General features: G+C 56.8%; 1 protein-coding gene across 1 annotated transcript in view; it reads left to right on the forward strand.

The window, feature by feature from the left end:
- Positions 1–15,813, forward strand: part of RGS3 (regulator of G protein signaling 3) — a 93,720-nt gene extending 77,907 nt beyond the window's left edge. Inside the window, 6 exon segments of the mRNA XM_032708502.1 lie at positions 4,942–5,583; positions 8,918–8,991; positions 12,484–12,585; positions 13,608–13,669; positions 14,301–14,467; positions 14,562–15,813. Coding sequence (XP_032564393.1) covers positions 4,942–5,583; positions 8,918–8,991; positions 12,484–12,585; positions 13,608–13,669; positions 14,301–14,467; positions 14,562–14,747 — 1,233 coding nt within the window. The 3' untranslated portion in view covers positions 14,748–15,813.
- The last annotated feature ends 10,875 nt before the right edge of the window (positions 15,814–26,688 follow it).

Consider the following 26,688-nt stretch of genomic DNA (forward strand, 5'->3'; position numbering starts at 1 on the left):
TTTGGGTTTCTACACCCGCGCCGCTTTTGCTGTTACACTAATTGCTCTGTATCAATTATTCATGGATGCGGTAATGAAGCAGGGGCTGTGCAGTGAGCCCTGGGCTCTCTCTGGCCCCACCGTGGCTCAGGAGGGCGAGGAGCAGAGCTGCTCGGGGGATGCTCCTTGTGAGCACTTTTAAAATGACTCCCCTGAAGATTTTCTCAAGTTTTGGTAGTTCTGCTTTGCATTTCTTGCTTTATTTTCTTCCCCTCAGCCCCGTGCTGTGTGTTCGATGCTGTTCCCTGTAGCCATGACCTTCCTTGGTTCTCAGTGGTCACGTTTTAGGTCCCGAGGTGCTCACCATCAATGGCTGGGGAGCGTTTCACAGTTCTGATCTGATGGATCTGGGCACAGTTTGTCCTATGCTAAGACCTGGAATTGTAATATTGTAACTATAATATTTTCCTTCCTACTTCGGAAAGATTGATGTTTCCCTGGGGGATGTAGGTGCTGTTTCCCTGCAATTCATCTGCTGTGGGGAGGGAGGGATGTTCCCTCCAGCACAGGGAGCCCACTGCCAGCAGCAAAGCTTCTGCATATCTCCCAAAATACCCCTGGATTGGGAGTTGGTCTCGTTCCCATGGAGTTAAATGCTTTTGGGGGCAGGGGAGGCACCTTTGAGCGAAGGTAGATTGAAGAGGGTTGAAGAGGAGCTGGAGAGGTTCTTCCATGGGACACACAGGCTGCCATGGTCTGGGGACAGCCCACGAGATCAGCTCTTCCAGGATATCCTGGGAGGTTCATTCACTCCTCCCAGGGTGAGAGTGCAGTTGGAGCCCCATGTCCTTTGCTCTCCTGCTCACATCCATGTCCATTACCTGCAGGGACTTCCCTGCTTTTCCCAATCTCTGGTTTTGGCTGAGGAGGTACCTGGGTGCAGGGCAGCTCTTTGAGTTGTGTTTCACCTCCTCATCCTCAGCATTACCACAAGAGAAAGAGAAAACCCGAACATTCCCATCAGGAGCCAGGAAAAGCTGAATTCACTGTCCCTCTGTCCAGGCATTACTTGAACCACTGTGGCTCCATGACTGTGAAGAGCAGAGGCTTTGAAATTAGAAGCTGAGAGCCTCAAAAAATATCCCTGACCTCCCCCAAGCTGGGGATTTAAGGGAATGTCACATGTCATGGTCCTTCTGGCAGTGTGAGTGCCGGCAGCACCAGGGGAGGGCAGGACAGGCTCCAGCTCACAGCTGGGCTGTCTCCATGGCTGGTGTTTTCCCAGCTGGAAATCCCAGCTGTGGGCCACCAGAAAGGCCACAGTATTTAAAAAAATGTTGGAGAAGTTGAGGCTGTGCTGATAAAGTCACATCTGGTGGTTGAAATTTGCTCTGCTGGGGAACTAGAACATCCTAGTTGTGAGCAGCTCAAAAACCCCTGCTTGAATTACAGACCAAGGAACAGAGGGTTTGCAGTACTTTTCACCTGTTTTGGTTTCAAGAAAACTTGAAAAAACCCACAAAAACCCTTGAATTTTTGTGTCAGTGAGTGACCTTTGAAGGCAAAGGGAGCTCAGGAAGTGGGTTATAGGTGCAGGATTTTGGGATGCTGGAGCAGGCAGGGCAGTGTTGGCTTTTTTTGGGGTGGGTCAAGCCTTGTTCAATGGGGAGATCAATGTCAGGGACTCTACTGCTGTTGTTCTGGTCTCATACCTATCATCCTCCTTCCCTAAAATCCCCTCAGATAGCCATCCTGGGGCCTGCAGGAGGCTTTTTCTTCTGCTTTCTCTTCCCCTTCTTGGGACATTCTGCCTTGGCCACTTAGAAACTGAAACAGTGAAGTGTGAGATCCTTTAGGTAGTATGTAAAGCCCCTGGGCCTGCCCAGCTCCAGAGGGAAACCCAGATGCTGGGATTGGGAAGAGCAACGTGTTGGGTGCAGGGAGAGCCAGATGCTGAGAACAGGGAAACCTGCACCCTGAGGTCAGGGACACCCAGGTGTTGAGAGCAGCGAGCCCAAGACACTGTGAATGGAGAAATCCAGATGTTGGCTGCTGGCTCCTGAGCTACTGCTGCTGCAGGGAGAGCATGGGATGTTTTGGATGGTGAGGTGGAAGGACAGCACCTCCCTGCTCAGACAGCACCAGCACGGCCTCCTCCTGCTGCCTCCTCCTGCAGCCCCTTGGGCACAATGATGGTGAGAAGGTACCAACCTACCAACCCCTTTGGGTACTGGAAAAGCTGCTAAAAGGCTCTGGGGAGACCTTGGAGCCCCTTCCAGTGCCTAAAGGGGCTCCAGGAGAGCTGGAGAGTGACTTGGGACAAGGGATGGAGGGACAGGACAAGGGGGAATGGCTTCCCACTGCCAGAGGGCAGGGTTAGATGGGATACTGGGGAGGAATTCTTGGCTGTGAGGGCGGGGAGGCCCTGGTACAGGTTTCCCAGAGAAGCTGTGGCTGCCCCTGTATCCCTGGAAGTGTCCAAGGCCAGGTTGGACGGGTCTTGGAGCAACCTGGGCTAGTGGAAGGTGTCCCTGCCCATGATTGGAACTGGATGACCTTAAATGTTCCTTCCAACCCAAACTAGTCAGTGTTCTTATGAAACCTGGTCACAGCCCTGTCCTTGATGTCCCAAATCAGCTTTGGGCAGCAAGGTTGGCCCTTGGCTTAGTGCTGATGAAGTCCCTGGTGCCTCCAGCCAGGCCCAGGCTGGCTGGGATGGCATCACTGCTGCTTCCTTCCCTGTCTCTGCCCCACATCAGGTGATGTTGAGCTGAGCTCAGCCATGGCCCTCCCTGTGCAGACAGGATTTCACAGCCCTGGTAATGCTCTCAGCCTGAGACGGAACCAACCCTCTCTCGATGGTGAGGCTCCTGCTCATCCCCTCCATGCCAGAGAAGAGCAGCAGAGTCTCTGATTGAATTAGTGCAGGGATTTAATTTAATCCCCAAATGTCTCTCATTTTAAAGGAGCTGTTCATTTCCTTCTAGGCCCTTATCTGATATGGGCACCCAGCAATATGAAGCAGGACTGGACAGATAGGCAGCTGTTTTGGGGGGGGAGAGTTTTGTGGGGAAGGACTTGAGAGCTGTGTGGGTTTTTCCTCTAATTATTTCATGAAATAATGATGACAGTGATTGCAAGACAAATAAAACATAACCAGCATCATTAAAGCACATTCTGGTGCAAATAGCATCCTTGCCTGGCAAGTCTGGAAACATTCCCTTTTCACAGGGAGTTACCGTGGGGGCAGTGAAACAGCCCCAAGGACAGGGTCAGTGCAGCATCTGCTTTGTGCCTCCCTCCAAATCCAGCTGTTCATGGACGGGTGGATGTCGCATGGGGGCCAAGGACATGATGGTCTCTGAATTTTAGTGTTCAGACTCACTGGGGGAGTTCAGGTGATGCTGAATCACTACCTGGGGCGAGGCAGGCTGGGGGGGACAGAGTGGGTGCCCTCCGTGCTACAGGTGCCATGGGGACCCTGTGGGTGTGACAAAAAGGGACAAGGCACAGGTGGACATGTGTGAGCTCCTCTGTGTGCTACCCACTGGCTGTGGCACTGAACTCCAGCATCTTTCTGGAAACCTGGCTGGCTCTTTGACCCGTGAGCTCAGGCAGGTGCCCGTGGGTGCTACCGGGTGCCCGCGGTCTCTGCTCTGTCCCCTCTGTGCAGAGTGGGGCTCACACCCTTCCCTGGGGGTGTCACAGCCCAGCAGCAGCCCAGCATCTGCACACAGCTGCCCGGGGATAGCCAGGGGTGGGTTGTCATCCCCACACCCCTGTTGGGACCCTCAACAGGGATACAACCTCTGTCTGCTCCATGTATGCCTCTTCCCAATGGGAGGTGAGGCCAGATGGGTCAATTCCCAGGGCTGCTGCTCTTTCTGAAGCTGAAGTCAACTTAATTTGTACAAAGGGAGGTGGCTTTGCTAACTCCAGCTTTCTGGTTGCCATCAGGCTGGTGAAAAGGCTTGGACTCAGCTGGGAATACAGTGACTTCTTTTCTGGGTGAATTGTTACTTGGGGGTGTTCCTGTGGAACAGCCCCTGGCCCATCCCTACAGGATCTCTGTAGGTGAGAATTGCTTCCCAAGGGGAGGATTTTTCTCTCCTTTGGTCTTCTTTCCTTGCTGAGCTGTTTTTACCCCTTCAGCTTAGATGGAAAAATCCCACAGGACCCCATTCTGGCAGGGGAGGGCTCATTGCAGGCTCCCTCCCCCTGCTCACAAAAAAAACCCCTTGGAGGTTTTTCCCTTCAGCTACTCCTGGCTTTTCCCTTTAAAAGGACAGAGCTTGCTCAGGCCTTTCCCAGCAGCAGAGGAAAGCTGGAAAAACCATCCTGAAGGTTTTTAAGCTGACAAGAGTGGCTGTGGTTTTGCAGGGAAGCCCCACAGCTGTGGTTGGGCTGAGCTTGGGCAATCCAGAGATGGACAGAGTCCAGCCCTTCCCTTCAGTATTTAATAACGTGGTGCAGGAGGGGCTGGAGCTGCTGGACAGAGCTGCTGGATGTCTCTGCTGCCCTTGGGGAAGACCCCTGCAGGGCTGAGCCCCTCCAGCAGCTCCCAGGAGACCTGGAGCCATCAGAGTGAGGATGATGTGGCTGGAGCTGAGCTTGGCAGCACTGTTGGGCTGAGCCACCTGCCACTGACACTTTGGGATTCCTCAAAACCCACCGGTGCTGCTGGGTGCTGGAGGTGGGAGCTGGGTGGCCCCATCCCACTCCTGCCAGGTGGGAGAACCCAGTGCTCCAGGGATCAGGAGGAGCTGAGGCCAGAGCAGCTTGGCACCACCTGGGGACATGGGAACAATGCCATCCCACCCCACCAGAGCATCATTAGGGTTGTACATATTGGTGCCAGCCTTGGAGCTGGGATGGTAGGAGCAGAAAGGCTGCCCCGGCAGGTGGCCAGAGAGATTTGGGGTGCTGCTGCCTTCATCCTTTCCTGTCTTCTCCTCTGGGCAGATGCTGGAGACAGACACGGAGAAGCCGGGGCAGATGCACTCGGAGGACAGGAAGGCAACCGTGGGTGATGCTCCTCTGGCTGCTGAGGCACCGGCTCCGGCCGAGCCCTGGGATGCCCTGGGAGCCACCCAGGGCCCTCTCCTGGTGGAAAAGCAGCCAGTGGCCACTGCAAAGGGAGAGGAGCAGCCCAGCTCCCTGCCAGCCTTCGTCATCCCGGAGCTGCGCCTCGACAGCACCTTCAGCCAGAGCGTGGCCGGCGTGGCGGGCAGCACCACGGACGGGGAGGACGAGGACGAGGAGGAGGAAGATGAGGAGGAGGAGGAGGAGGAGGAGAACAGTGACGAGCAGTACCTGGAGAGGAACGAGGTGAAGCGCAGCAGCATGATCGAGACGTCGGGCTGCCAGCCCGGGTACACGCTGAGCGTGCAGGGCTCCCTGCGGCGCCGCACCCACAGCGAGGGCAGCCTGCTGCAGGAGGCCAAGGGGCACTGCTTCACCTCGGACACCACCCTCAACTGCTCCGACAGCCAGGGCACCACGGCCCGCTGGGCACTGCCCTCCCCCAGGACCCTCAAGAAGGAGCTCGTCAAGAACGGCGGCTCCATCCACCAGCTCACGCTGCTGTTCTCGGGCCACAGGAAGGTATGAGAGGGGGTGCTGGCTCCACGTGGCTGTGGGGGGGACACTCCTGGGATGGAGGTATCCTGGCATGTGGCCCATCACTCCGTGGCCACCCTGAGGGGTCAGGAAGGGCCCTGCCACTGTCAGCCTGCTCTGGGAGATGTTTAACGCCCCTGGGATGTCAGGGATGTCACCCAGAGCCCGTGTGCTGGGGCCGTGGGTGGGATCTCCCACAGGGTGTCCAGATTCTGCAGAGTCCCGTGTCCTGGGAAGCCACTCCCACTGAGACTGGTGGAGGCAAAGGTGTCTGTGCTTGCAGAGCTGCTCACAGCAGCAGTGAGGACAGGGAAAAGCTGGGCTCCAGGGAGCCTCTGGTGACAGAGTGTTCCCCCGGGGTGCAGGGGATGCCAGGAGCAGTGTGGGTCTCTGCCTCACCAGCCCCTTGCATGGCTTTGAGGGGCCCATCTCAGAGAATAGTTGTGGCCAGCAATGATGTCTGACCCTGCCATGTAGGAGGAGCAGCTGAGGCCGTGCTGAGGGACCTCTGCACAGGACTGGTCTGGGGTGCTCCCTGTGCCCCCAGAGCAGAGCTGGCCTTGGCTGTGCTTTTGCAAGAAACAATGTGCTATTGCAGAGATCACACAGGGGAAGTGCTGCTGTTCCTGTTCTCCCTGGGTGACCCTGGTGGGTGCTGAGAGTGGCCTTCCCATGGCACCAGCCCCACACCCTGCTCTGCCCTGCTGAGCCCACACCAGTTCCATCCTCCTGCCCCACAGATGTGGGTGCTGCCCAGAGCTCTAGTGCTTGGCACAGGACTGCAGTGCACTGCTGAGGACCTCGTTGCCCAGCTCAGGACCTCGTTGCCCAGCTCAGGATCTCATTGCCCAGCTGAGGACCATGTCATGCCCCTCGGGATCACCTTGTAGAAAGCAGGGTCACATTCTGCTCCGTGGAGGCTGGTACAGAGTCCTGGGGTTAAACCCATGCTCAGGTTAAACCCATGATGGGGTTAAACCATGGTGTGCTTAACCTTCTTCCTGCCAAGCTCTTGCTGCTTGAGAAGCCACCTCTGATGCTGTTTCCTGGAGCACTTTTTGTGCTCAGAGTCCCCTTCCAGCTGGTGAGAGCCCTTTCCAGGATGACAGACCACTCATATGGTGCTGCTGTGCCTAAAGGTAGCCCAAACCCTCTTGGAGGGTGATGTTTTGGGCTGGGGGGTTCAAACGTGCCCCCTTCCCTCCCCCGATCAAGAAAGGCCACCTTTGTGTCAGAGGCACCCTCACTGCCTGTCGCAGACGCAGAGGGAGGTGGTGGCAGTGTCAGTGCCTGCTGATCGGTCCCGTTGGTGCTGCTGTGACAGTCCCTGGAAGGAGGGCTCACAGTGCCCCTGTGTGTGCAGCCCCGGGCCTGCAGCTCTGCCGCTGCTCCAGCGCTCCCGGGGCCGGCTGGGCTGTGTGACACTGCCGAGGGACAATGGGAATGGACCCCGCTCCTGCCCCGGGGGGCTCCAGCTGCACTTCCTGGGCTGATCTGGGTGGATAAACGGAGCTCCTCCAGGACTGAACTGCTCTGGTGCAGATGAGACTAGAATTTTTGGAGCAGGGATCGGGGAGCCTGTGCTGGTGGTGAGGGCAGTGTGGTGGCTGCACCTCCTGCAGCTCCTGCTTCCAGCCCTGCAGCAGCTCTGGCTGCCTGGAGCCTTAAGCCACTGCCCACGTACCCTCCTGGGGCACCCCTGCCTGTTCCCATTACCCTTCTGTTGCCCTGCTCCCACTGCCTGATCCCACCACCTGCTCCGACTGCCTGGTCCCACTGCCTGATCCCATGGGCTGCCTGCACCCACTGCTTGCTCTCATCACTCTGCTCTCACTGTCCTGCTCCCATCGCCTGCTCTGGCTACTTGCAGAGGGTCCACAGTGGTCAGGGGAGCCGGGCACGGTCCTGGGCCACCACATGCATGGGATTTTGGGCTACTGCCACTCTCCTGCCTACATTTTGAAGGGACTTTTGTTGGGCTGTGCCTTTGAATAGTTTGATGAAACCTCTGAGGTTTCTGAAGCAGGACACCGATGTACAATTCCCATATGGATCCCCACTCAGCTGCCAAGCACCTTTGTGTCAGGGCCACCACATTCATCAAGGCTCTTGGTTGTTTTCCCCCTCTGGGAGCGTTTCAGAGGGGCTCATTTCGTGTCCCTTTTCAACGCCACGGTGCCCGCTGTGCCTCCCCTCTCCCCTGCTGCCCGCGGCCGGGCTGGGAGGGGGTTGTTTTGGGAAGGCATTGTGGCCGGCAGCGCTGGGACTCCCCGGGCGAGCTCCGCCGCTGCCTTTTGTCCCCGAGCCTGTCCGGACAATGGCAGGAAGCGGCCCCGGCTGCGTGTGGCCCCGGCCGGGCCGGGCCGATGTGCCCGGGGAAGGTGCTCCGCGAGGGCCTCATTGTTCGGGGCCGGTGAACTCCGGAAAACCGGGCGCAGAATGGAAGGAAGTGTCAGAAGCCCCGGGCCCGGCGCTGCGGGGCTCTGCAGAGGGTTCCCACGGCCCGGCCGCCGGGAGATGATCCTGGAAAGCGCCTGGCAGCCCCCGGGAGCGCGGGGATGAGCGGGGTGTGGGGTGGGGCCGGATGCAGGGCCGGCTGTGAGCATCTTCCAAGTCTTATTCTGTAGTGGAACGATTGCTAAAGCCCCCGAGCTGTGGTGATCCCAGGGGTCCCCCCCCGGCCCCAGGCTTTCTGACTCGGGGGCTGCACTGGTGCTGCCCTGAGCTTGTGGCACATTCCAGGTCCCCTTGGTTTGCCCAGGCTGCCCTAGGCTGGTGGTCAGGGAGTGCAGCCCTCTGGGTGCTCCTCGACCTTGAAAACTGCAATGATATGATTCAGTTATGGCTGAACTGCTCTGATTTCTTCCTGCTTGGGGACTTCTGGGGGACTCTTGATTGATTTTGGATGCTCAGCCTGGTTCTGGGGGGCTCCACAGGCTGGGGAGGGGTTCCTGTGCCCACTCAAGATAGCAGGAATAGGAACATCAGGAATGGGGATGTGGGTGTCCTCCCCACAGGAGGTACCACTGTCAGTATCTTGAACGTGGAGGGTACCTGGGCTGTGGCATCTCCTTGGATGCTCCAGGAACAGCATGGACTGAAGGTGGCACAGGATGAGTGGGGGAGTTCCCATGCCAGAGCAGAGAGGAGCTGGTCCTGTTGCATTGCCATGGAAAGGAGTCCTGTGGATGCCATGGGTCTGGGCTGTGTGGCTGCAGGGACCACGGAGGATGCTGGCCCTGCTGGTTGGTGACACAGAGTGACACTGTGGGTAGTGCTGGTGTGATGAGACAGACACTCTTTCTCTGTTCCCCCCCAGCTGAGTGGAGCCGACCCCGAGTGCAGCTGTGATGAAGGGGACGAGACCTCCCGCAAGAAACGGAGCAGGAGCCTGTAAGTGTCACATTGGGGTGGCATCAGGGTGTACCAGGGCTGTTCGTGGGGTCAGACACCTCTTCTGAGCCTCGCTGGTCCCTGCAGCCTTTGGGGTCCTCCCTGTCTTGTTCCCCCGAACTTTTCTGGACAGAAAAGGGCTCAGTTCAGACAGGGAGTGGTTTTCGGGGAGGATGGTGGTGGGGTGTTGGGGACATTGCACAGCCCATTTGGGAGCACCCCCGTTCTTTGACACCAGCTCTTGCTGGTGGCCTGGGGGAAAACAGCTTTCCTGGGTTCAGGGAGAGGACATGCAAATGGTGAAATCTGAGCTGGGGGCCTCCTTCCCACTGGCCCCATGCCGGGAGGAGGAATGGGGAGGTGGAGTGGGGGGGTTTCCCACTGCGGGTCAGGCTCCAAACCTTGCGGTACATCGCAGTACTTGGGCAGTGTGGTGGGAGCGACGAGCACGGGGACCACTGAGGCAAGCTGGCAGCCCCTCCACCTCTCCTGGTAAGGCTTTGGGCTGCCAAAAAGTGGCTCGGGGCAAGGACAAAGATGCCGTGGCCTTTGCTTGCCATGAGCACAGCTGCAGCCGAGGGGGGGAGGCCGGGAGAGGATGTTTGGGAACGCACCGCCTCTGGTTTTGGACGCCAGATTGGGGCGTCACGGCCACAGGGGTCCCCTTGGCTGGGTCCTGTGCCCTGGGACACGTGTTTGTGGGCAGGTGGAGGAGCTGCACGTGGTGTGAGCGGCTCAGGGGGGTGCGAGGGGGCCGAGCACAGGGGCTGTGCACGCAGCTCGACGCCCCGGCCGGCTGTGCCTCCTGCCAGCGAGCGGCACTGTTGTTCCGCGTGTTCCTCGCCGCAGCCGCCTATTTTTAGCCCTTTTTATTATTTCCCCCCCAACACTTGAAATGAAAACGAATCCCTGCCGCAGGGCCGTCCCTCTGTCCGCGTGTCCCTGCGGCGCTGGGGGAATCGGGCTGGCGGGGGGAGGCTCAGCCCCCCCGGCTTAGCGGGGTCAGGGGCGGTTGCACAGAGGGTTTTCTCCTCACCTTGAGCCGGCAGTGGATGCTCTGGGGAGCCTCTTGCCATCGCACAGCCGGCTATTGGCTGTGCCAGCCGCCCGCGGGGGTATTTATGGTGCCGGTGCCGGGGCTCGGCACTCGCCTCCCGTCCCGGCAGCGCTGCCGGCCCCATGTACCGCGCCATGGTGGACTTTTCCGAAAAATACCTGGAAAGGTAGGACCGCAGCATCCCGCGAGGAAGGGTGATGTGCTGTGCGGGGCGTGGTTTGCAGCAGTGCAGGGGGACGTACGACCTCGCGGTCACGTTTGGGGGCAGGGGCAGGTCACTTTGGGGAGGCAACTCCAGAGTGAAACCAGCAATTTTTTTATTGAATTATTTTTGCTGGGGCATTTATCCTGCGGTCTGGCTGTAGCTGTGGGCTGTGTGTGCCCAGGGCTGTCACAGCCTGGGTTGGTGCCACTTGCTCTTTATTTGCGAGAGGAGCAGCACGTGTAAGTCGGGACTGTCCTTAGGAGGTGCTCGCTGGTGTGTTGCAGCTGGAAAATCCACCCACGAGCCACGATCACCTGCGAGCCCCAAAGCCCAGTGTGTGGCCGGCTGGCACAGTGCCCAGGGCCCTGCGGGTGGAGGTGACCCACGTGTGCCACACACACAAGGGCTGTTCAGTGCTCTGCCAACCCTGCCGGGCGCCGAGCTGCTGCCCTGCTAAACTGGGAACACTACTAAAATTGTTGTTGCTGGAGGGTGTGTGGGATGGCTTGTCCCGTGTGGTGGCTGGTCCTGGGCTGCCAGCAGCACTGGCAGGGCGGTAATGGGAGGCAGATGGTGTTTGGAGTGTGAGGCTCTGTGTTTGAATCTGCTTTTCCCACGTTAGTGCTGAGCTGGTGCCTGGCAGCTGGCAGCAATGGGATGTGTGTCCTGCTGGAACCACAGCCCAGGTGGTGTGAAGGCAGCAAAACTGTCCGTGTCCCTCCCGTGGGCATGGATGGCACCGGGGACTGGGGGGGGGGGTGTTATTGCCCTCTACAATCCTTCCATGGCTCAGGGTGCTGAGCACTTGAGGGACTGATCTCTGTGGTTGCTGCAGCTCTTTTTTCCCCCTGTGGATCGCTGTATTTTACCCTCCCAGGACTGGAGAGAGCTGTGGGTCTGGAGAGTATCACTTGGTGTCTGGGTTGCACCCTTGTGTTGAATCCCTCCTGTGCCTCTCAAGTCCCTCGCCAGCCCTGGGATGGCTTGGCCAGGCAGAGGTGGCTCCTCTGAGCATCCTTGCACACCCACTGCTGTGCAACCCGGGGGAGGTGGCAGGGTGGCCTGGCCATGCCGCCCTGGGGCCCCATCCACCCTGGTGGCCTTGGTGGTGGGTGCAGGATGAACATCCCAGGCCACCCTGGGTGTCCCTGCTCCTGTGCCGGCGTGTCATGCACGAGCTGTGCCACGAGGGGACAGCACCGTCCGCGCGTCCTCCCCGTCGCCTCCTGCACCTCCTGTCCCCTGCCTTGGCCCTGGGCAGCCCTCGCAGGGCCGGGCTGGGGCTGGACTGGGCTGCGGGGGTCTCATTTTCCCATGGCTCTTGCCAAAAGTCTTTGTCCTGCTTTGTGCTGGCGGCAGTTTCCCGGGGGCACCCTGAGCCCTGTGCCCGGGTGCACATCGGTCTGTCCGTCCAGGGGCAGCAGAGCGGGGACCTGAGCAGGGACAGCGTGGGCTGTCTTTGCCCCAGCGCCCCTCGGTGCCGTTCGCTGTCAGTCCCGACCACCCTGTCACGGGAATGTCCCCACGGCCATGCCCGTCCCGGGCTGGCACCGGAGACACGTGAGCGCCAGTGGGTGCCCAGCCTTGTCCACGCAGCGGGGACACAGGGCAGCGCTGCTGCCCCCGCTCTGCTCCTCATCCCGCTCCGCCCCATCGCCGGCCCCGCTGCCTTCCCGGGATTCCTGCGCTCTATAAATAGCCCTCGTAAATCCTCGCCGCGATTATTTTTCCCCTCCGTCTCTTGAAAAGGCCCCACTATCCGCCCTCCTCGGCGCTGATTTTTTCCACCTTTCCTCAAGTTTCCCCAGCAACGGCAGAGCCGCTCGAAGCAGCGGCGGGACTGACACAGCCCTCGCTCCCCCCCGCCCCGCGTCGTGGCATTTAAAGCTCCGGGGCAGAGCCCTCCCGGCTCCGCGCTGGCCGCTCCCCGCGCGATCGCGGCCCCGCGCCGGCCCCGCAGCGCCCGAGCCGCCGCTCCCCGCGGGGGCTGCCCCGCCAGCCATGCCCTTCTTCCGAGACCTCTCCAAGCCCCAGCCGCTGGAGTTCCACGCCGAGATGCTGCTGGCCGTGCAGAGACCCCACAACGGCAGCCTGCAGCGCAGGCACACCATGAAGGAGTAGGTGGAGGGCGCCGGGAGAGCGGGGAGAGGCTGCCAGAGGGTCTCCCCTGGGTGCTGGGTGTCCACCCCCGACCCCTCGGCCGCCTGCTAAGAGTTGCTCTTCTCTCTAGAGCCAAGGACATGAAGAACCGGCTGGGGATTTTTCGGCGGAGGAACGAGTCCCCCGGAGCCAACCCCTCTGGCAAGCTGGACAAAGTGCTCAAATCCCTCAAGTAGGTGCTGCGAGAGGGGGGAGCTGGGATGGTGGGGATCGGGGGTCGTGGGGATTGGAGACCACAGACACAGGGGATCAGGGACTGTGGGGATCAGGGACTGTGGGGATCAGGGACTGTGGGGATCAGGGGCTGTGGGGATCAGGGGCTGTGGGGATCAGGAGTCATGGGAATCAGAGAACATGGGGATCACGGATCAGCTGCCATGGGGACTGGGGGCCGTGGGGATGGGGATTTGTAGGGATCGGGGGCCGTGGGGGCTTGGGGACAAGCTGCAGTCAGGACCTCCTCACCTCCTGGCAGACTGATCTCACCCCATTTAGGGAAGTTGTGGACAAACAGTTTTTGTATCTGGAGGAGCATTAAAAATACTTTTTGGCTGAAAATGCCCCCAAGTGGGTGGGAGGTGCTGCCTGGGCAGTGGCACAGCAGCAGATTGTGTTGGAAATGTACCTGATGGCAGCAATCTCTCAGTGCCTGTACATGGAACTTTAACCAGCTGGAAGATGGTTTGAAAAACCACTTTGCTCTGGAGATGCTCCAGCAGCTGGAGACGAGCCCTCCCTACTCTTGCTCCTGGCAGCTTCTCCGGCTGCTTCAGGGGCACCTGAAATTCCACTTTCCTGCAGCTCCTGGGCATCACCCAGGACTTTTCCAGTTCTTGCTCAGGCACCCCAAGTGGCACAGCTGCCTGCACAGACCTCGTGTTGGATTCTCTTCCTGCCAGTCTAAAGGCAGAGGTTTCCCTCTGGCAGAGCTGCTGTTGTGCTGCCTGGTGCAGAGCCCAGCTCTGCCTGCAGCTGCCCTGGCAGTGCCGGTGCCAATGTGAGAGCCAGGGCCAGCCCCACCGGGGCACACAGCATGGCTTTGTCCACTGGAAATGTTGAGCAGGAGGCCGGTTTGGGAGCCAGGACCAGCCCTGCTGGGCACACAGCCTGGCTTTAGCCACTGGAGATGTTTAGCAGGCAGTGAAAGTGGCTTTCGCTGCTTTGCTTTGCCAACGCTCCGTCCTTCTCCTGCAGGCCCACTCCCGAGGAAGCACTCAAGTGGGGAGACTCCCTGGAGAAGCTGCTGCTGCACAAATGTAAGTGTATGTCCACCTCTTCCACTTGTGTTTACTGCCAGAGGAATATCCAGACACGTGCATGGATAAAGCTGGGATTTCCTCTGTTAATCCCTTCCGGTGTTTGGGGACAGACCATGAAGAGAAATCAGGCTGTCCCTTGTCTGCACCCCTTCTGCCCCTGCCTGGCCCGGGAAGGGAGTTGGTGACAGAGGCCAAGGGGAGCAGCTCAGGGCTGCAGCCCCCCTGTTTGGAGAGGAAGTGACCCATGTCTGCAGTGGGACTGTGGAACAGGAGCTGCTTTAGACATCCCCTTCTCACATATCAGAGCTGGGGCACCCCACATCATGGTCATGTCCTGCTCCCAGCCCATAGGGATGACCAGGGGTCCTGTCCCCTTGCTGTCCCCACTCCAGCCCAGCCTCCCTCTTGGCTCTGTGCATGCTGGAGGTGTGGATTCAGCACACGGATGGGTTGTGTTGCTGTGCTGGCCTGGCAATGCCATCACTGCCTGTTTGCACGAGGGGGTTTTTAGGACACAGCGTGGGGAGGTGGTTTAGGCTGCAGCTTTGCAGGGTTGCTGGGCTGAGGGTCTTGTGGGGCCATTCCCTGCCTGGGAACCGTGAGTAGAGACGTGTCCCTGTCCCCACAGACGGGCTCGCTGCCTTCAGGGCCTTCCTGCGCACCGAGTTCAGCGAGGAGAACCTGGAGTTCTGGTTGGCCTGTGAGGAGTTCAAGAAGATCAAATCCCAGTCCAAGATGGTCTCCAAGGCCAAGAAGATCTTTGCTGAGTACATCGCCATCCAGTCCTGCAAGGAGGTGAGGGTTGGCTCCCGCGCTGGCGCGTGGCTCCCTGGCACAGGGCGCTCCCTGCTTGGGAACTGCTCATCAACCCTGGTCTCTCTGCCCACAGGTCAACCTGGACTCCTACACCCGGGAGCACACCAAGGAGAACCTGCAGAACATCACCCGCGGCTGCTTCGACCTGGCGCAGAAGAGGATTTACGGGCTCATGGAGAAGGACTCGTACCCCCGCTTCCTGCGCTCTGACTTGTACCTGGACATAATTAACCAGAAGAAAGCCAGCTCCCCACTGTAGACCCAAGGACTGTCTCGGGGCAGGCTGGGAGCTGTGTGTTTACATGGAGTTGGGCAGTGAAGGCCTTCCTGGGAGCTGGCGGGAGCGTGTGTTCCTGCTGCCACTCGTGCCCCCAAGCCATAATTCCTGCAGCGATGGACATGGGGCAGCTGAAGGCACCGAGCTTGGGGCCAGGGGGACCAACACACCAAGCAGTCTGGTACTGCTCCATCGCGGGTACGACGCCTTCGGGGTGACTCTGGTGTGGATTTTAGCCGGGAGGGGAGCTCCCACGAGACTACTGTGAAGCAGTGCCCCGGCTGTGAGCGTTCCTGGAGGGCGGCGAGCGATCCCAGATTGCTGAGGAGGAGTTTTGAGCAGGGCTCCAGCGAGGGGGACAACAGCACCACCATGACCACCACCCCAGCTCAAAGCCTCGTGGCCTGGCCCAGCCCCAGGATGCTGCTGTGCTTCCCTGTGCCGTGGTGCCTCCCGGCTGCCCCGCGGCAGCAGCTGCAGGAGCCCGGCGCCTCCTCGGCTCATCCCCCCGGGAGCAGCGAGAGCCGGGTCCTCCCCCTGTGCTGGGGGTGTGCAAACCACCCCCTCCCACCCCACCCCTGGTTTATTTATTGACCTCCTCTAGCTGGACATTACTGTGTAATAGGAAATCCCCGTGTCCTTTCCCGTTCCCAGATGACAAGTGCAATATTTGTGTGTGTCGCGGCCGAGTTCTCCGGCGGAGTGGATGCCTTTTTTTTTTTTTGGGTGTGTACATTTTGTAAGTAGTGGGTTTTACCTGACAGACCATTCCCTGGCAGCAGGCCGCTGGGGGAGCCTGGTGTATATATCTCATGCCCTGACGACGGAGGGTTTGGTGATGGAGAAAAGCAGCTCTGTGAAGCAGACGCTCTCCTGACTCTGGATAACAATACTGTGTTTTGGGAAGCGGGGGTTCCTGCTGGCCCTGGCAGAGCGGGGTGGACTGCCTGCCTCCCAGTTTACAGTGCAAAGCATCTCTGCAGCTAGAAAAAAAAAAAAAACATTGTCATGGTCATAGGTAAATAAAAGGAGAATATAATTTCTTGTAGCTGCCTTTTCTTTGTGGCACGTTTGTCAGCACTGGTGGAGCCCTTGCTTCACCCAGGAGCGTAACATCCTATTAATGAATGGCTAAAGAAGGGAAAATCTGGTTCCATGAATTTCTGAGCTGTTTTTTATGATGGACCAGCTGCCAGATGCTCCTGAGGCCAGGCCTGGGTGTAGGAACATAGTTTTGCCCAAAACGAGACTGTTCCCAAGGCCTGTGGTCACTGTTTAAACATGGCAGGGCAGGAACCTCTGACCACGGGAATGCCCAGGCACACAAGTGACCTCCTGTAGCTCTGGGTCCCTCTGGGATGCACCAAAAGCAGTAACAAAAAGCCCAGCAGTGCTATTCCAGGTCTGTGCATGGCTTGGCAGGGCTGCTCCTCCCCAGTGAGGGCAGCACCCTGGCAGCTCTGGTGTGGGATGCAAATGTTTTTTAAAGGCTGTTCCTGGTGTGTTTGGTAGAACACCAATGTCCTGTACCACTCACCTGCTTGTGATCACTCAGGGATGTGCTTCTGGTGCCACAGGGCTGTGCTGAGCCATGGGATGGCTGCCCAGAGGTGCTGCTGGAGATGCCCAGGCTGCCCCAGCAATGCCACCTGGGTATCAGCTCTGCCCAGCAGATACCATCTCTTCTGGGGAACTGTCTGTGTTTCCCCTCTTTAAACAGCCAGCAGGTGATGGCCAGGTGGGGAATCTGAGGCAGAGCTGAGGGCTCCCCTCAGGTCTTGGCTGGAGGCATCAGAGTTGGTGGGATGCCTGTGTGGCTCTCCTGGAGTTGCTTTTGGCACCTCAGGCTCGAGGCCAGTGTGACCCAGTCACTGACCCTGGAGCTGCTGGGACCCAGTGGGTGGGTGCACCCTCCCAGCTTCCTCCTCCAAGCCACACCCTCCTCTTTCTCCTGGCATTGCTGAGAGCCTTCATCTTCTCTCTGTCTCAGCTCAGAGGGTTTCCCTCCATATCTGGAGTCATCACAGATTTTCTTGCACTTCCTTGCTTTCTCAATCCCCCACGTTCCCCTGATCTCCCTTCACTCCACCCCAAGCCATCAGTGTTAAGAAACTTGCAGAGTTCCTTTGTTGGTCCCCCACTCCATGTCCCCAGGCTCCAAGGGGCAGCCACAGGGGCACTGGGCTCGGGGGGCTCTGGGGGCACTGGGCAGCTCAGTACCTGCCATTGCCTTCTCTCTGCCCTCAGTGCCAGGTCCCGTGGTGCTGCTGATTCCCAGGAGCATCCCAACCCCCAAACCAGGCTGTGTTTTGAGCCTACAACCCGCCTTGCCCGTGGGAATTCTCCCAGCCCAGGCAGGCAGGGAGGGCTGGAGCTGCCCTGGGACATGTGGGACATGAATCTGGTGCTCGACCTTGATCCCTGCAGGGGACAGAGGCACCGGTGTGTGTGAGAGGAGGAGCCCTGGGCACATGGGGTGAGTCCCTGGAGCAGATGGAAATAGCCCTGGGTGAGTGGCAGGAGGGGGGTTATTGCTGTAAGAGAATTTATTGCTGACCGGCAGAGTACTGGGTCACAGGGCAAACACCATCCCCATCCCCACGTGTGGGGAGCACTCGATTCCAGGGACAGGCAGGGCTGGGCTGAGAACTGGGAATGCCACGTGCTTGTCCCATGTTTTCCTGGGATGGCCAGTGCCCTCTGCAGCAGGACAGGTCTCATCATGGACCTTGTGGTGACACTGAAGCACAGCTTTGTCCCCTCTGTGCTGCAGCAGAGGAGCTGTGCCAGCTTCCCCAAGACTTTGTGCCTCAGGGCGAAGGATATGGGGAACTTGGAGCATCTGGATGGGAACTGGGTGGGGGAAGTCAGTTCATGGAGAGGGTTTGTTCTGAGGGACACTGGTTGGGATGGAGATACAGCCCCACTGCCTGAGCAGCAACTTATGCAGGAGATTAGGGGACAGAGAGCTACTACAGGGACACTGAGCTTACAACATAAACAGAAGGGGGACAGAAATGTCCTTATTTAGCACAAAACAAGATGTCCAGGCCAAAATCCAATCATGCAAAGAGAAGAAAATATTGACTTGTCAATGCCAGTGCCACAAGCCTGAGCGGTAGAAATGGGAATTCGGTATTCCTGATTCCTAATTCAAGGCACAACCTCAACCCAAGCAGAGCTGCTGACAGCTGGAGGGATGTTCCCAGGGCAGCAATGCTGAAATCCTGGAGGGTGTCACCTGGCTGGGGATGGCCCTGGGGGTGGAGAAGTGGCCATTACCTGCAGCCAAAGCCACCCAAGCCATGAAGGTGGTGGGTGGCACAAAGGTGACAGTGACAGGGTGACACCCCCTCCTGGGCTCATCCCAAGGCTCAGGTGTGTGCAGGCAGCTGCCTCTGGCCATTGCTGCCTTTTCACACTGTGGCCAATTTCCCAGTGTGGAAACCAGTGCCTTCCAAAATAGGGAGCACCTTATCTCAGCAGATAACCAGGATTTATCTCGGGGCTAAAAATGAGTGGTTGCTGAGTTGCAAGTAGTCACAACTCACTGTGTTTGTTATGTGCAAACAGAGCAAAGTCCACCCTGGAGCGGGTGTTCTCAGGTCATTCCTGGGACAAAGCTCACCCAGCTCAAGGCAAAGCACCCCAGGGAAAGGATTTGTGTGGGAAAATGGGAATAATCACCAGAAAGGGCTGAAAGCTTTGATGGGTTCAAAAAATGACCTGATCCTGTATAAGAAAAAGGTTAAGACTCCTGGGAAAAACATCTTAAGGTTTTAACATCCCGGTTCCCTCACACCCTCAGGGATGAGGAGGTTGGGATAAACCAAAAGCACTCGGGGAGGCTGGTAAAAGTTTTACCTGTCCCAGGTGATGGGTTTGACCCTTCAAGGGTCCCTCAACTCAGTATTTCATCACCTTCCTCATGCAGCAGCCAGAGGTGGGTGCAGGGGTCACCTGTGATTTACAAAAGCAAATGAAGTTCTGAAAATAGCAGCTACGTGAAAATCCAGCTCAGGCTGTTGAGAACCTCTTGGATGAAGGTAATGAGGAGTGTGGGCATCCCATGCTGGGGTTGTGCTGTGAGGCCTGGCTTGGCAGGTGAGTGTTTGCAGCACTGGGGTTGCAAGGGGCTTCATTCCAGAGCTGGCTGGAAGCCATGAGCATAAAGAAATAAAAAGTTTGCCTTTTTATTTCTACAGAAATGAAATTTTACCTTTCCAACTGGTATACACTGTGCCCTGAGACATCTCAGCAGTGCACAGTCTTTCCTGGGCTTTTCCAAGGCACCCATCCCGGAGTATAAACTTACCCAAATAAACATAACTTTCTACTTAGCAAAATAATTCCTTGGACCCCTGATTAGACAAATATTCTCAGAATAGAAACAAGGCTACTTTATAGCCACAGACTAAACATAGCTTGGCAGTCAGATACTGAAACTGCCGACACAAGAATTCCCCTGCTCGGGGAAACAGCTGACCTGCGAGTTCCTTCACCCCTCTCAGAGCTACCAAGGCTTATCAGGAGCACCCTGAGCTCTAATTTGGGTGGTTGAGATGTCCAGGAGCTGCCTGGAGAGCGGCCACGGGAGCACCCAGTCGTTTGCCTGGCGGGGATGGAGATCAGGGGTTGGTTTGGGTTTGTCTGGGGACTTTGGCTTCCCCCGGGTTTGATAAGGACCTGAGGGTGCAGAGTTGTGTTTGAGGGCTCTTGTCCTTCCAAATGGTGACCCTGGTCACTCTCAGAAGAGCTGGATGGGGCAGGTGAGGGGGGTACCCTGCTTGGCAGTGCCAAGGGTTGTCATCCTGCCCAGGGGAGCTCCAGGCAGTGATTCCCTCCAGATGCATCCTTGGATTGAGGCTGTGAGGACAAGTGCCACCAACCTCTGCACTGCCATTGGCAATGTCACTCCTGAACAATCCAAGGGAGCAAAGGCAGAGAAAATAAAATGCTCCTGAAGTAAAAATAAACTCAGTCAGACTCAGAGGCTGTCTGTCAAGGACATAAAACCAGCTCGGCTGGGCTGGTGCCAGGACAGGAAATCCAGGAGTCCCCTGGGTGCTGCTCACTCACTCGGGAAGCATTGTTATTGCTCATTTTCTGATTCCTCTCCACATTAGGTCATTTTTACTCAGCTCATCCAGCTCACACATTCCCCGGAGCTGGGGAAGGAGGGAGCAGTAATGCTGACTTGGGGCCAGCCCTGGGGCCGGGGGGGAGCTGGAGAAAAGGACGCTGAAAAATCCTGTCCTTTGTTGCTGAGCAGCCCTGCAGGGCCCGGACACAGGGAGGGGGTGAGGGGGACCTACTCCACAGAGTGACCCTCTGGCAGCATCCCTCACCCCCTCTGGGTACCCCCGAGTGTGCAGGGATGGATTCTCACCTTGGAAAGGTCCGAGACCCCCCATTTCCCTTGCCTTCATCCCTCATCAGAGAGTAAGGAAGGGGAGGTGGAGGAGAGGAAGAAGAGCCAAGCAGGAGCAGGTGGGGACTGCACACAGGGTGTTTGCATAGGAGTCATTTGCAAGTAATTTCTTGTCCCTTCCTGAACTAATGGGGTAATTATTTCAGGACACACGTGTTTCTCATGGAAAGTTCCACGCAGTCTGTGCGTCAGCTCATCAGTGGAGCAGCCCTGTTCTCCCCAGTGTGATCAGTGTTTCTAGACAAAGACAAGTGGGTGAAACCTCCTGCTCCTGGGACTGGGGACAGCAGTGACCGGTCACAGAGCACCAGGCAAACCCGCTGGCCCAGGGCAAATCAGCAGCTCAGCATCAATGGGCTCACGTGCCCAAAGCTGATCCTCAGAACAGACACTGCTCTGCTCTTTGATGTGGCCCCTGTGCTTGACACGGGATGTTTGGGTCTGATTTTGTGCCCTGTGCTCTCCAACTAGCTTTAGAGAAATCAGAGGGGGTCCTGCAGAGGCTGCTGAGGTGCTCATGGACCTTGGACACAGGACCCTTGTGGAGGGATGGAGAGGGATGGGATCTAACAGCATCCTGCAGCTTTGGGAAGGACAGCTAGAAAGGTGATGGAGCCAAACTTTGCTTGGTAGCACCAGGTGACAAACTAAGGGACAACAGCCACAGTGTGTGACAATTTACAGACCTTCAGCTTGGACAGCAGGAAGAATGTTGTCATGGTAAGGCTGATACAGCAGAAAAACAGGCCCCACAGAAGTAGGGGGTCTCCATTGTTGGAAGTGGTCAAGACTTGACCAAAGTCACAGCTGACCTGCCCTGGTGCTGACAGTGTTCCTGGTATGAGGGAGGGCTGGACCAGAGAGCCCAGGGATGCCCCCTGGCACACTGAGGAGCCTGTCCCATGCTCTGCAGGTGGATGTGGACAAGGTGTCCCAGGACACAGACACTGAGCCCACAGGAGACGAGGGACAGAGGTGCAGGAGGCCAAAGTCCTCATGTGAAGATGAATCCTGTGTTTTCCTACAAGAAATATATTCAATTCCATGGCTTGAGGACGAGCCCTTCGTGTCAATGCCGGACTGAGGGAAGAGCTCCTTCCCTCTGCCCTTTGCCCAGTCAGAGGCTGCTTGATTCTGGGTAAAAGGTGAGAGCTAAGAGCCAAAAATTGGACTGGGTTGGGCCGTGGGATGGCAACATGCAGCTCAGGGTGGCATCTATGCTGTCTGCGGCTGCCCCGACCCCAGATCACACAAGCTCATCTCCCTCAAGGATGAACTACACAATTTTTATCTCCAGATTACTCTGTTTTCCAGAATTAATTTTTGAAATCTTCTTTTTTTTGGCCCAATGAACACGACAACCACCCAACACCTGAGCAGCACTGCTAACTGTGCAGGGGTCAGATCTGGGGTGGGGACACTGAATGGCTCTTGTAGGTCTTGCCTGATGTATTCTATTTAATTTGTATGCAATTTTTATGTCATTTTGTAGGGAATGTGTTTTAGGGACGCTGGATGAGGCACCCTGGGAGATGTAATCCCAAATGTACTCCAATGCACATGGGCAGCGGTGAATTCCGTGGTGGGTGGTCAGAGGCATCACGTGTTGTTTTAAAGTGCATATAGAAGGTGTTGTTTGCTTCCAATAAACAGATTTGGGTGGTTGAACCCTCAGCTATCTGGGTCGTGTGGGTTTATTATTTATTATATTAATAAAGCCATATCGTTTGTATGCAAACAATTGAGTTAATTAACTAGATTCAGGGAGCCAAAGTGTTGTTAGAAGCAGGAAGTCTGATAAGTTGATACAGCAAGTCTTCCCTTCTCTATAATAAATAGAGAGGAAGGAAGTGGGATGGAAGCCCTTCTAAATCACGTTTTAAATAGTGACAACTTTTATGGCCGAGCCATAAAATCGTAGTTCCTGAAGCACTGGCACAACGTTAATTAGATGATAATTATGGACACACTCATTACTGCAGCTTCATTACAGCCCAGGAATTGAGTCCTCAGTGACTGTGCCTGCACTCATCTGCTACCAGGTGTCCAAGTGTCAGGGAGATTATTTCCCTGGAGTGCTCACCACCTCTCTGCCTGCTCTTCCACCAGCTGAGGGTCCAGCCAGGCTGTTCTCAGCAGACAGGACAATGTTCCCTGTCCCTGTGGGCAGTTTTGGGACACTCAGTCCCCAGACCCAGACCAGTCTCACAAGGTACAATCCCTCCCTGTCCTTCTTCTGCTGCACAACAAGGAGCCTCAGGAGCAGCTTCAGGGCCACCGTGTGAAGATCCAGAGTGGTCTCAGCTTGGACCTGCTGGTACAAAAGGGCTTCAAGGGCACTGGTCCCTCTGCAGGGGGGCGTTTTAGAGGGATGAAAATGAGCTGGGAAATGTGGCAGCCCTTGCTGGCTCTTCATTCAGGCCCACTCCATCCTCAGGACCATTCAGGGCTCCATCTTTCACAGATTTCACAGAATATTCTGGGTTGGATAGGACCCACAAGGATCACTGAGCCCAGCTCTTGAGTAACTGGTCCCTAAAGGGCTTGAACCCAGTTATTAGCACTGTGCTCTAATCTCCTGAGCTCAGCTCAGGGTCTGAGGTGCTCACCAGAGACCCCTGTGACCTGCAGTGTGACCCCACAGGGGAGTCTTTTACTCTCTCCCCTGAAAGCACCTGGGTAGGAAGAGGAGACCCTTGACATGCCACTTTGTCCTCACAGATCAAGACAAGAACTTGGAATTCTCCTGGTTTTAGAGAGGCAAAGCCTCCTGAGGAAGCTGAGAAGATACTTTTCCTCTTGAGTTTGTGGCTGCACACGTTTGTGGAGGCAATTGTGCTACCTGTCAGCCAGCCTGGGACTGGAGATGTTTCCCAGGTTCTAGTTTTAAAGACCCCACTTGCTTGGACTGTTCTCTGGGCCCATCCTCTTGCTCTGTCCATCTCCCCTGTTTCTGGGAATGGCTGAAGCTCCTGCTTGCTGGGTAAAGGCAGAATTGGGAAATTCAGCAGTTTTTTTTACCCTGAGGGTCCTGTCTCCCCCACGTGCTCCATGACCCTGAGATGAGCTCAGGTGGTCAGAGCATGGTGCCAAGAACACCAGGGTTGTGGGTTTGACCCCTGTATGGGCCATTCACTTCAGAGTTGGACTCAATGGTCCTTGTGGGTCCCTCCCAGCTCAGAACATTCTATAATTTCTTGAGTGGGAACACTGAATGTGGGTCCTACTGCCTGGGCTTGACATCCTCTCCGCTCTGTGCTGTATTTCTCTGGTTGAGGGTCTCTGGAAGGGCCTCCTCCCACCTGGGTTCAGCTGAGATTGGGCTCAGCCTGTGCAATGACAGGAGGCACCAAACCAACCCTCCCTGGCAGAGATGCTGCAGGAGCAGTGGGACCCAGGGGAGGGGACAGGGCTGGCTGCCATAAAGTCCCTGGCATTTCTCCTCCTTTTCCTCCTCCGTGGTCCTCCTCACCCTGCCCTGCACTCTGTTGCCCCTGCCCATCCCCTCCTGCATCTCTGCTCCAAGTTGATTGTGATAAAAGTAAGATCTGGTGAATCTGGGTCTTACTGTGTGAGATGTCAGGACTTCTGCTGGCAGAGCTGCCAGGCCCTCCCAGAGGGGCTTGGCATCTGCAGACACATCTGGGCTGGCTGGGGACACTGCTGGGCATGTGCCCCAAGCTCTGAACCTGCACAAGTTTGTCTTCAAAGCATCATGGCCAAATTTCGGGTGGCACTCAGAAAAAACAAGTGCCTGGATTCTGCTCTGAGGAGAGTGTCCATGTAGGAAAAGGTGGAATGGCTTCAAACAGCCAGAGGGCAGGGTTAGATGGGATACTGGGGAGAAATTGTTCCCTGTGAGGGTGGGGAGGCCCTGGCACAGGTTGCCCAGAGAAGCTGTGGCTGCCCTGGAAGTGTCCAAGGCCAGGTTGGACAGGGCTTGGAGCAACCTGGGCTAGTGGAAGTTGTCCCTGTCTGTGGCAGGGGATGGAACGAGATAAGGACCCTCCCAACTCAAACCATTCTGTGATTCCACCCCATCACTTCTCCCAAGTACCCCAAATTTAAGCCCTCTGCTGCCAGACACCCCATTTGCTCTGCTCTGGGAAGATCCTCCTGCTGTTCCCCACCATTCCATGGCTGCACAGAGTCATCAGGATTTGTCAGACAAGGAGACAGTGCTGGAAAGCCCCAGATGGGAGCAGGGATTGTGGAGCCCCACTGGCTGCCCTGTGCCTTCCTGTGGTGCTGCACTCGGTTATTTCCAGCTGTGGCTTTTGGAAACCTTTGGTGCTTTTGCCACTTTTAGTCCTGGCAAACCCAGTAACTGCTCCTGGCAGGGCTGAGGCTCTGCATTTTCTGGAAAAACCTTAAAATGCTCCAGAGTGTCAGAGCAATGCCAACTAAGGGGAAAAAAACCCACTAGCAGAACAAAAACCAGTCTTTTTCCAATCAAGCTCCAGTGTTGTTGTATTTTTCTTAAAGAAAAACATAACTACTTTTTTTCCTGGATCAGTCTGGCCCCTGCAAATGCACTCCCCATTGTGCTGAGTTCCTGAAATAACTGGAGTTGTTAATGGAAACAAAGCCCTGGGAGAATCAGTCGTTCCTGTCTCACCCTCCAGCCCCCTTGAGATGCCACAGACCCCTGTGCAGGGTGACAAATCCCCACCCTGGCAGTTCCTGTGGGCTTCAAATCCCAGTTCCTGTGGGCTTCAAATCCCAACTGCCTTTGTGAGGGGCCATCCTGAGATGTGTGTCTTCCCAGGGTGGCATAAATCAAGGCCAGCAGAGGATGGCAGGGCTGGCTGGGTTTGTTGGTGTATCCCAGCAACATTTAACCTCCTCAGCTGCAGGGTCGGCAGTGCCTGAGTCTCGTTACACATCCCAGGGGTGAGGCATTTCCTGGGCTCTGTTCCATCCTACCACATCCAGCATGGGGAATAAGGCCCTTGGTTCAGCCAGAGATTCCCAGATTAATTTTTTGGGAGTACTGAAGATCTGCATGTTCCAGGTCAGGCAAACGAACACTCACAGCACTTGTTGAAATCCCTCAAACAGTTGTTTGTTGTTGTTTAAAAATCACTTTTCAGGAACCTTTTCCTAGCCTCCTGCTGTCTCCCCTAAGAGGGGACCTGGAAGGCCAGGGAACATCCACTTTACTCTAGGTATGGGACATGGGCCACCTCGGTGAGCAAAGGAGGTGGCTCTGGGGGTCTCCTCTGCAGTGGAGATACTGGGATTTGTGCCAAGCTGTCTCCTGGAGACAGGAGAGGGAGGGTCATCCCTTTGATGGATGGTGAAAGTGCCCTCCTGCCTCTCCTGGGAAAGGCCCTTTCCCGGGGGCAGGGGCTGTAGTCTGTTTTCTGGAGGTGTGTGGGGAGCAGGGCTTTGTTCTGCTTTGCTGCTCCATCTGAGCAGGGCTCAAGTGCAACCCAGTGTGTGGAACCCCCATGGAGGGCTGGGAGAGCCCTGCCCACCCTGTCTGTGGTGCTCCAGGGACATTCAGGGTCTTTCCCACGGAGCCACGGCCTCATCCCACAGTGACAGGAACTCTGCTCCCAGCCCAGCTCCTGACCTGTCCATGTGGGACCCCCAAGCCCTGAGCAGGGCTCGTGTCCTGACCCTGTCCTTGGGGGGTGGCTCTGCTGCCTCCTCTCCCACAGGCACAGGTATGTTTACAGGGGGCTATTTTTGGCTAATTTTTCAGGAAACTACAAAAATCCTCCTAAAAAGTAGATCAAGACCACGCTATGGCCAAGTCCCTGGTGAGGATGCCCTGTACTGAAGCCACAGGGCTCCAGGGCACAGCTCTGATTTCCCAGGGAAGGACTGAGCTCTGCCAGGGCTTTTGCAACCAGAGCCGGCCTCTGTAACAGTGCTGGGAGCTGGAGCTGGGGCTGGGCCAGACTGACATCATTCCCAGAGTGATGATGCCTTGCTGTGCTTCACCACATGGTTCCTTCCAGCTCCCACAGCCCTGTTAGCACCTGCTCTTCATCCTATCTCAGCTCATCCTGGCCTTCATCCCACAACCTCCCTTGTACACTGCAAGCTTTGTGGGGAGCACAGTCCATGGGTGGAAGGGTTGGGGCCAAGCCCTGTCCCCCCTGTCCCTCAAAAGGCAGCTCCCCAGAGCATCAAATCTCTGAGTCTTCTGCAGGGATTGGCTTCATTTTATTTTAAGAGTTTAAGGGTCACCTTTTCCACCACTTTCTGCTCACCCAGGTGACTGGGGCCCATCCTGGGTATCAGGAAATCAGGAAATACCTGCTCTGAATGCAGGGAGAACTCCCAAAAGAGCTGGGAGGTGGCATGGAGAGACGTGGCTTTGTCCCAGGCCACCAAGATACATGTGATGTGCTGTCACAGTGGGTGTTGATTCCTCAGGGAGGTGAGACCCAAAGACAGCTCCTGGGGTGGTGTTGAGATGTGTGTCACCATCAGGCTCTTCACACCCTGCCCTGGAGTGGTGGCCCTTTCCTGGTGCAC

The sequence above is a fragment of the Chiroxiphia lanceolata genome, chromosome 21, assembly GCF_009829145.1.
Source record: "Chiroxiphia lanceolata isolate bChiLan1 chromosome 21, bChiLan1.pri, whole genome shotgun sequence".
NCBI classification, from domain to species: Eukaryota; Metazoa; Chordata; class Aves; order Passeriformes; family Pipridae; genus Chiroxiphia; species Chiroxiphia lanceolata.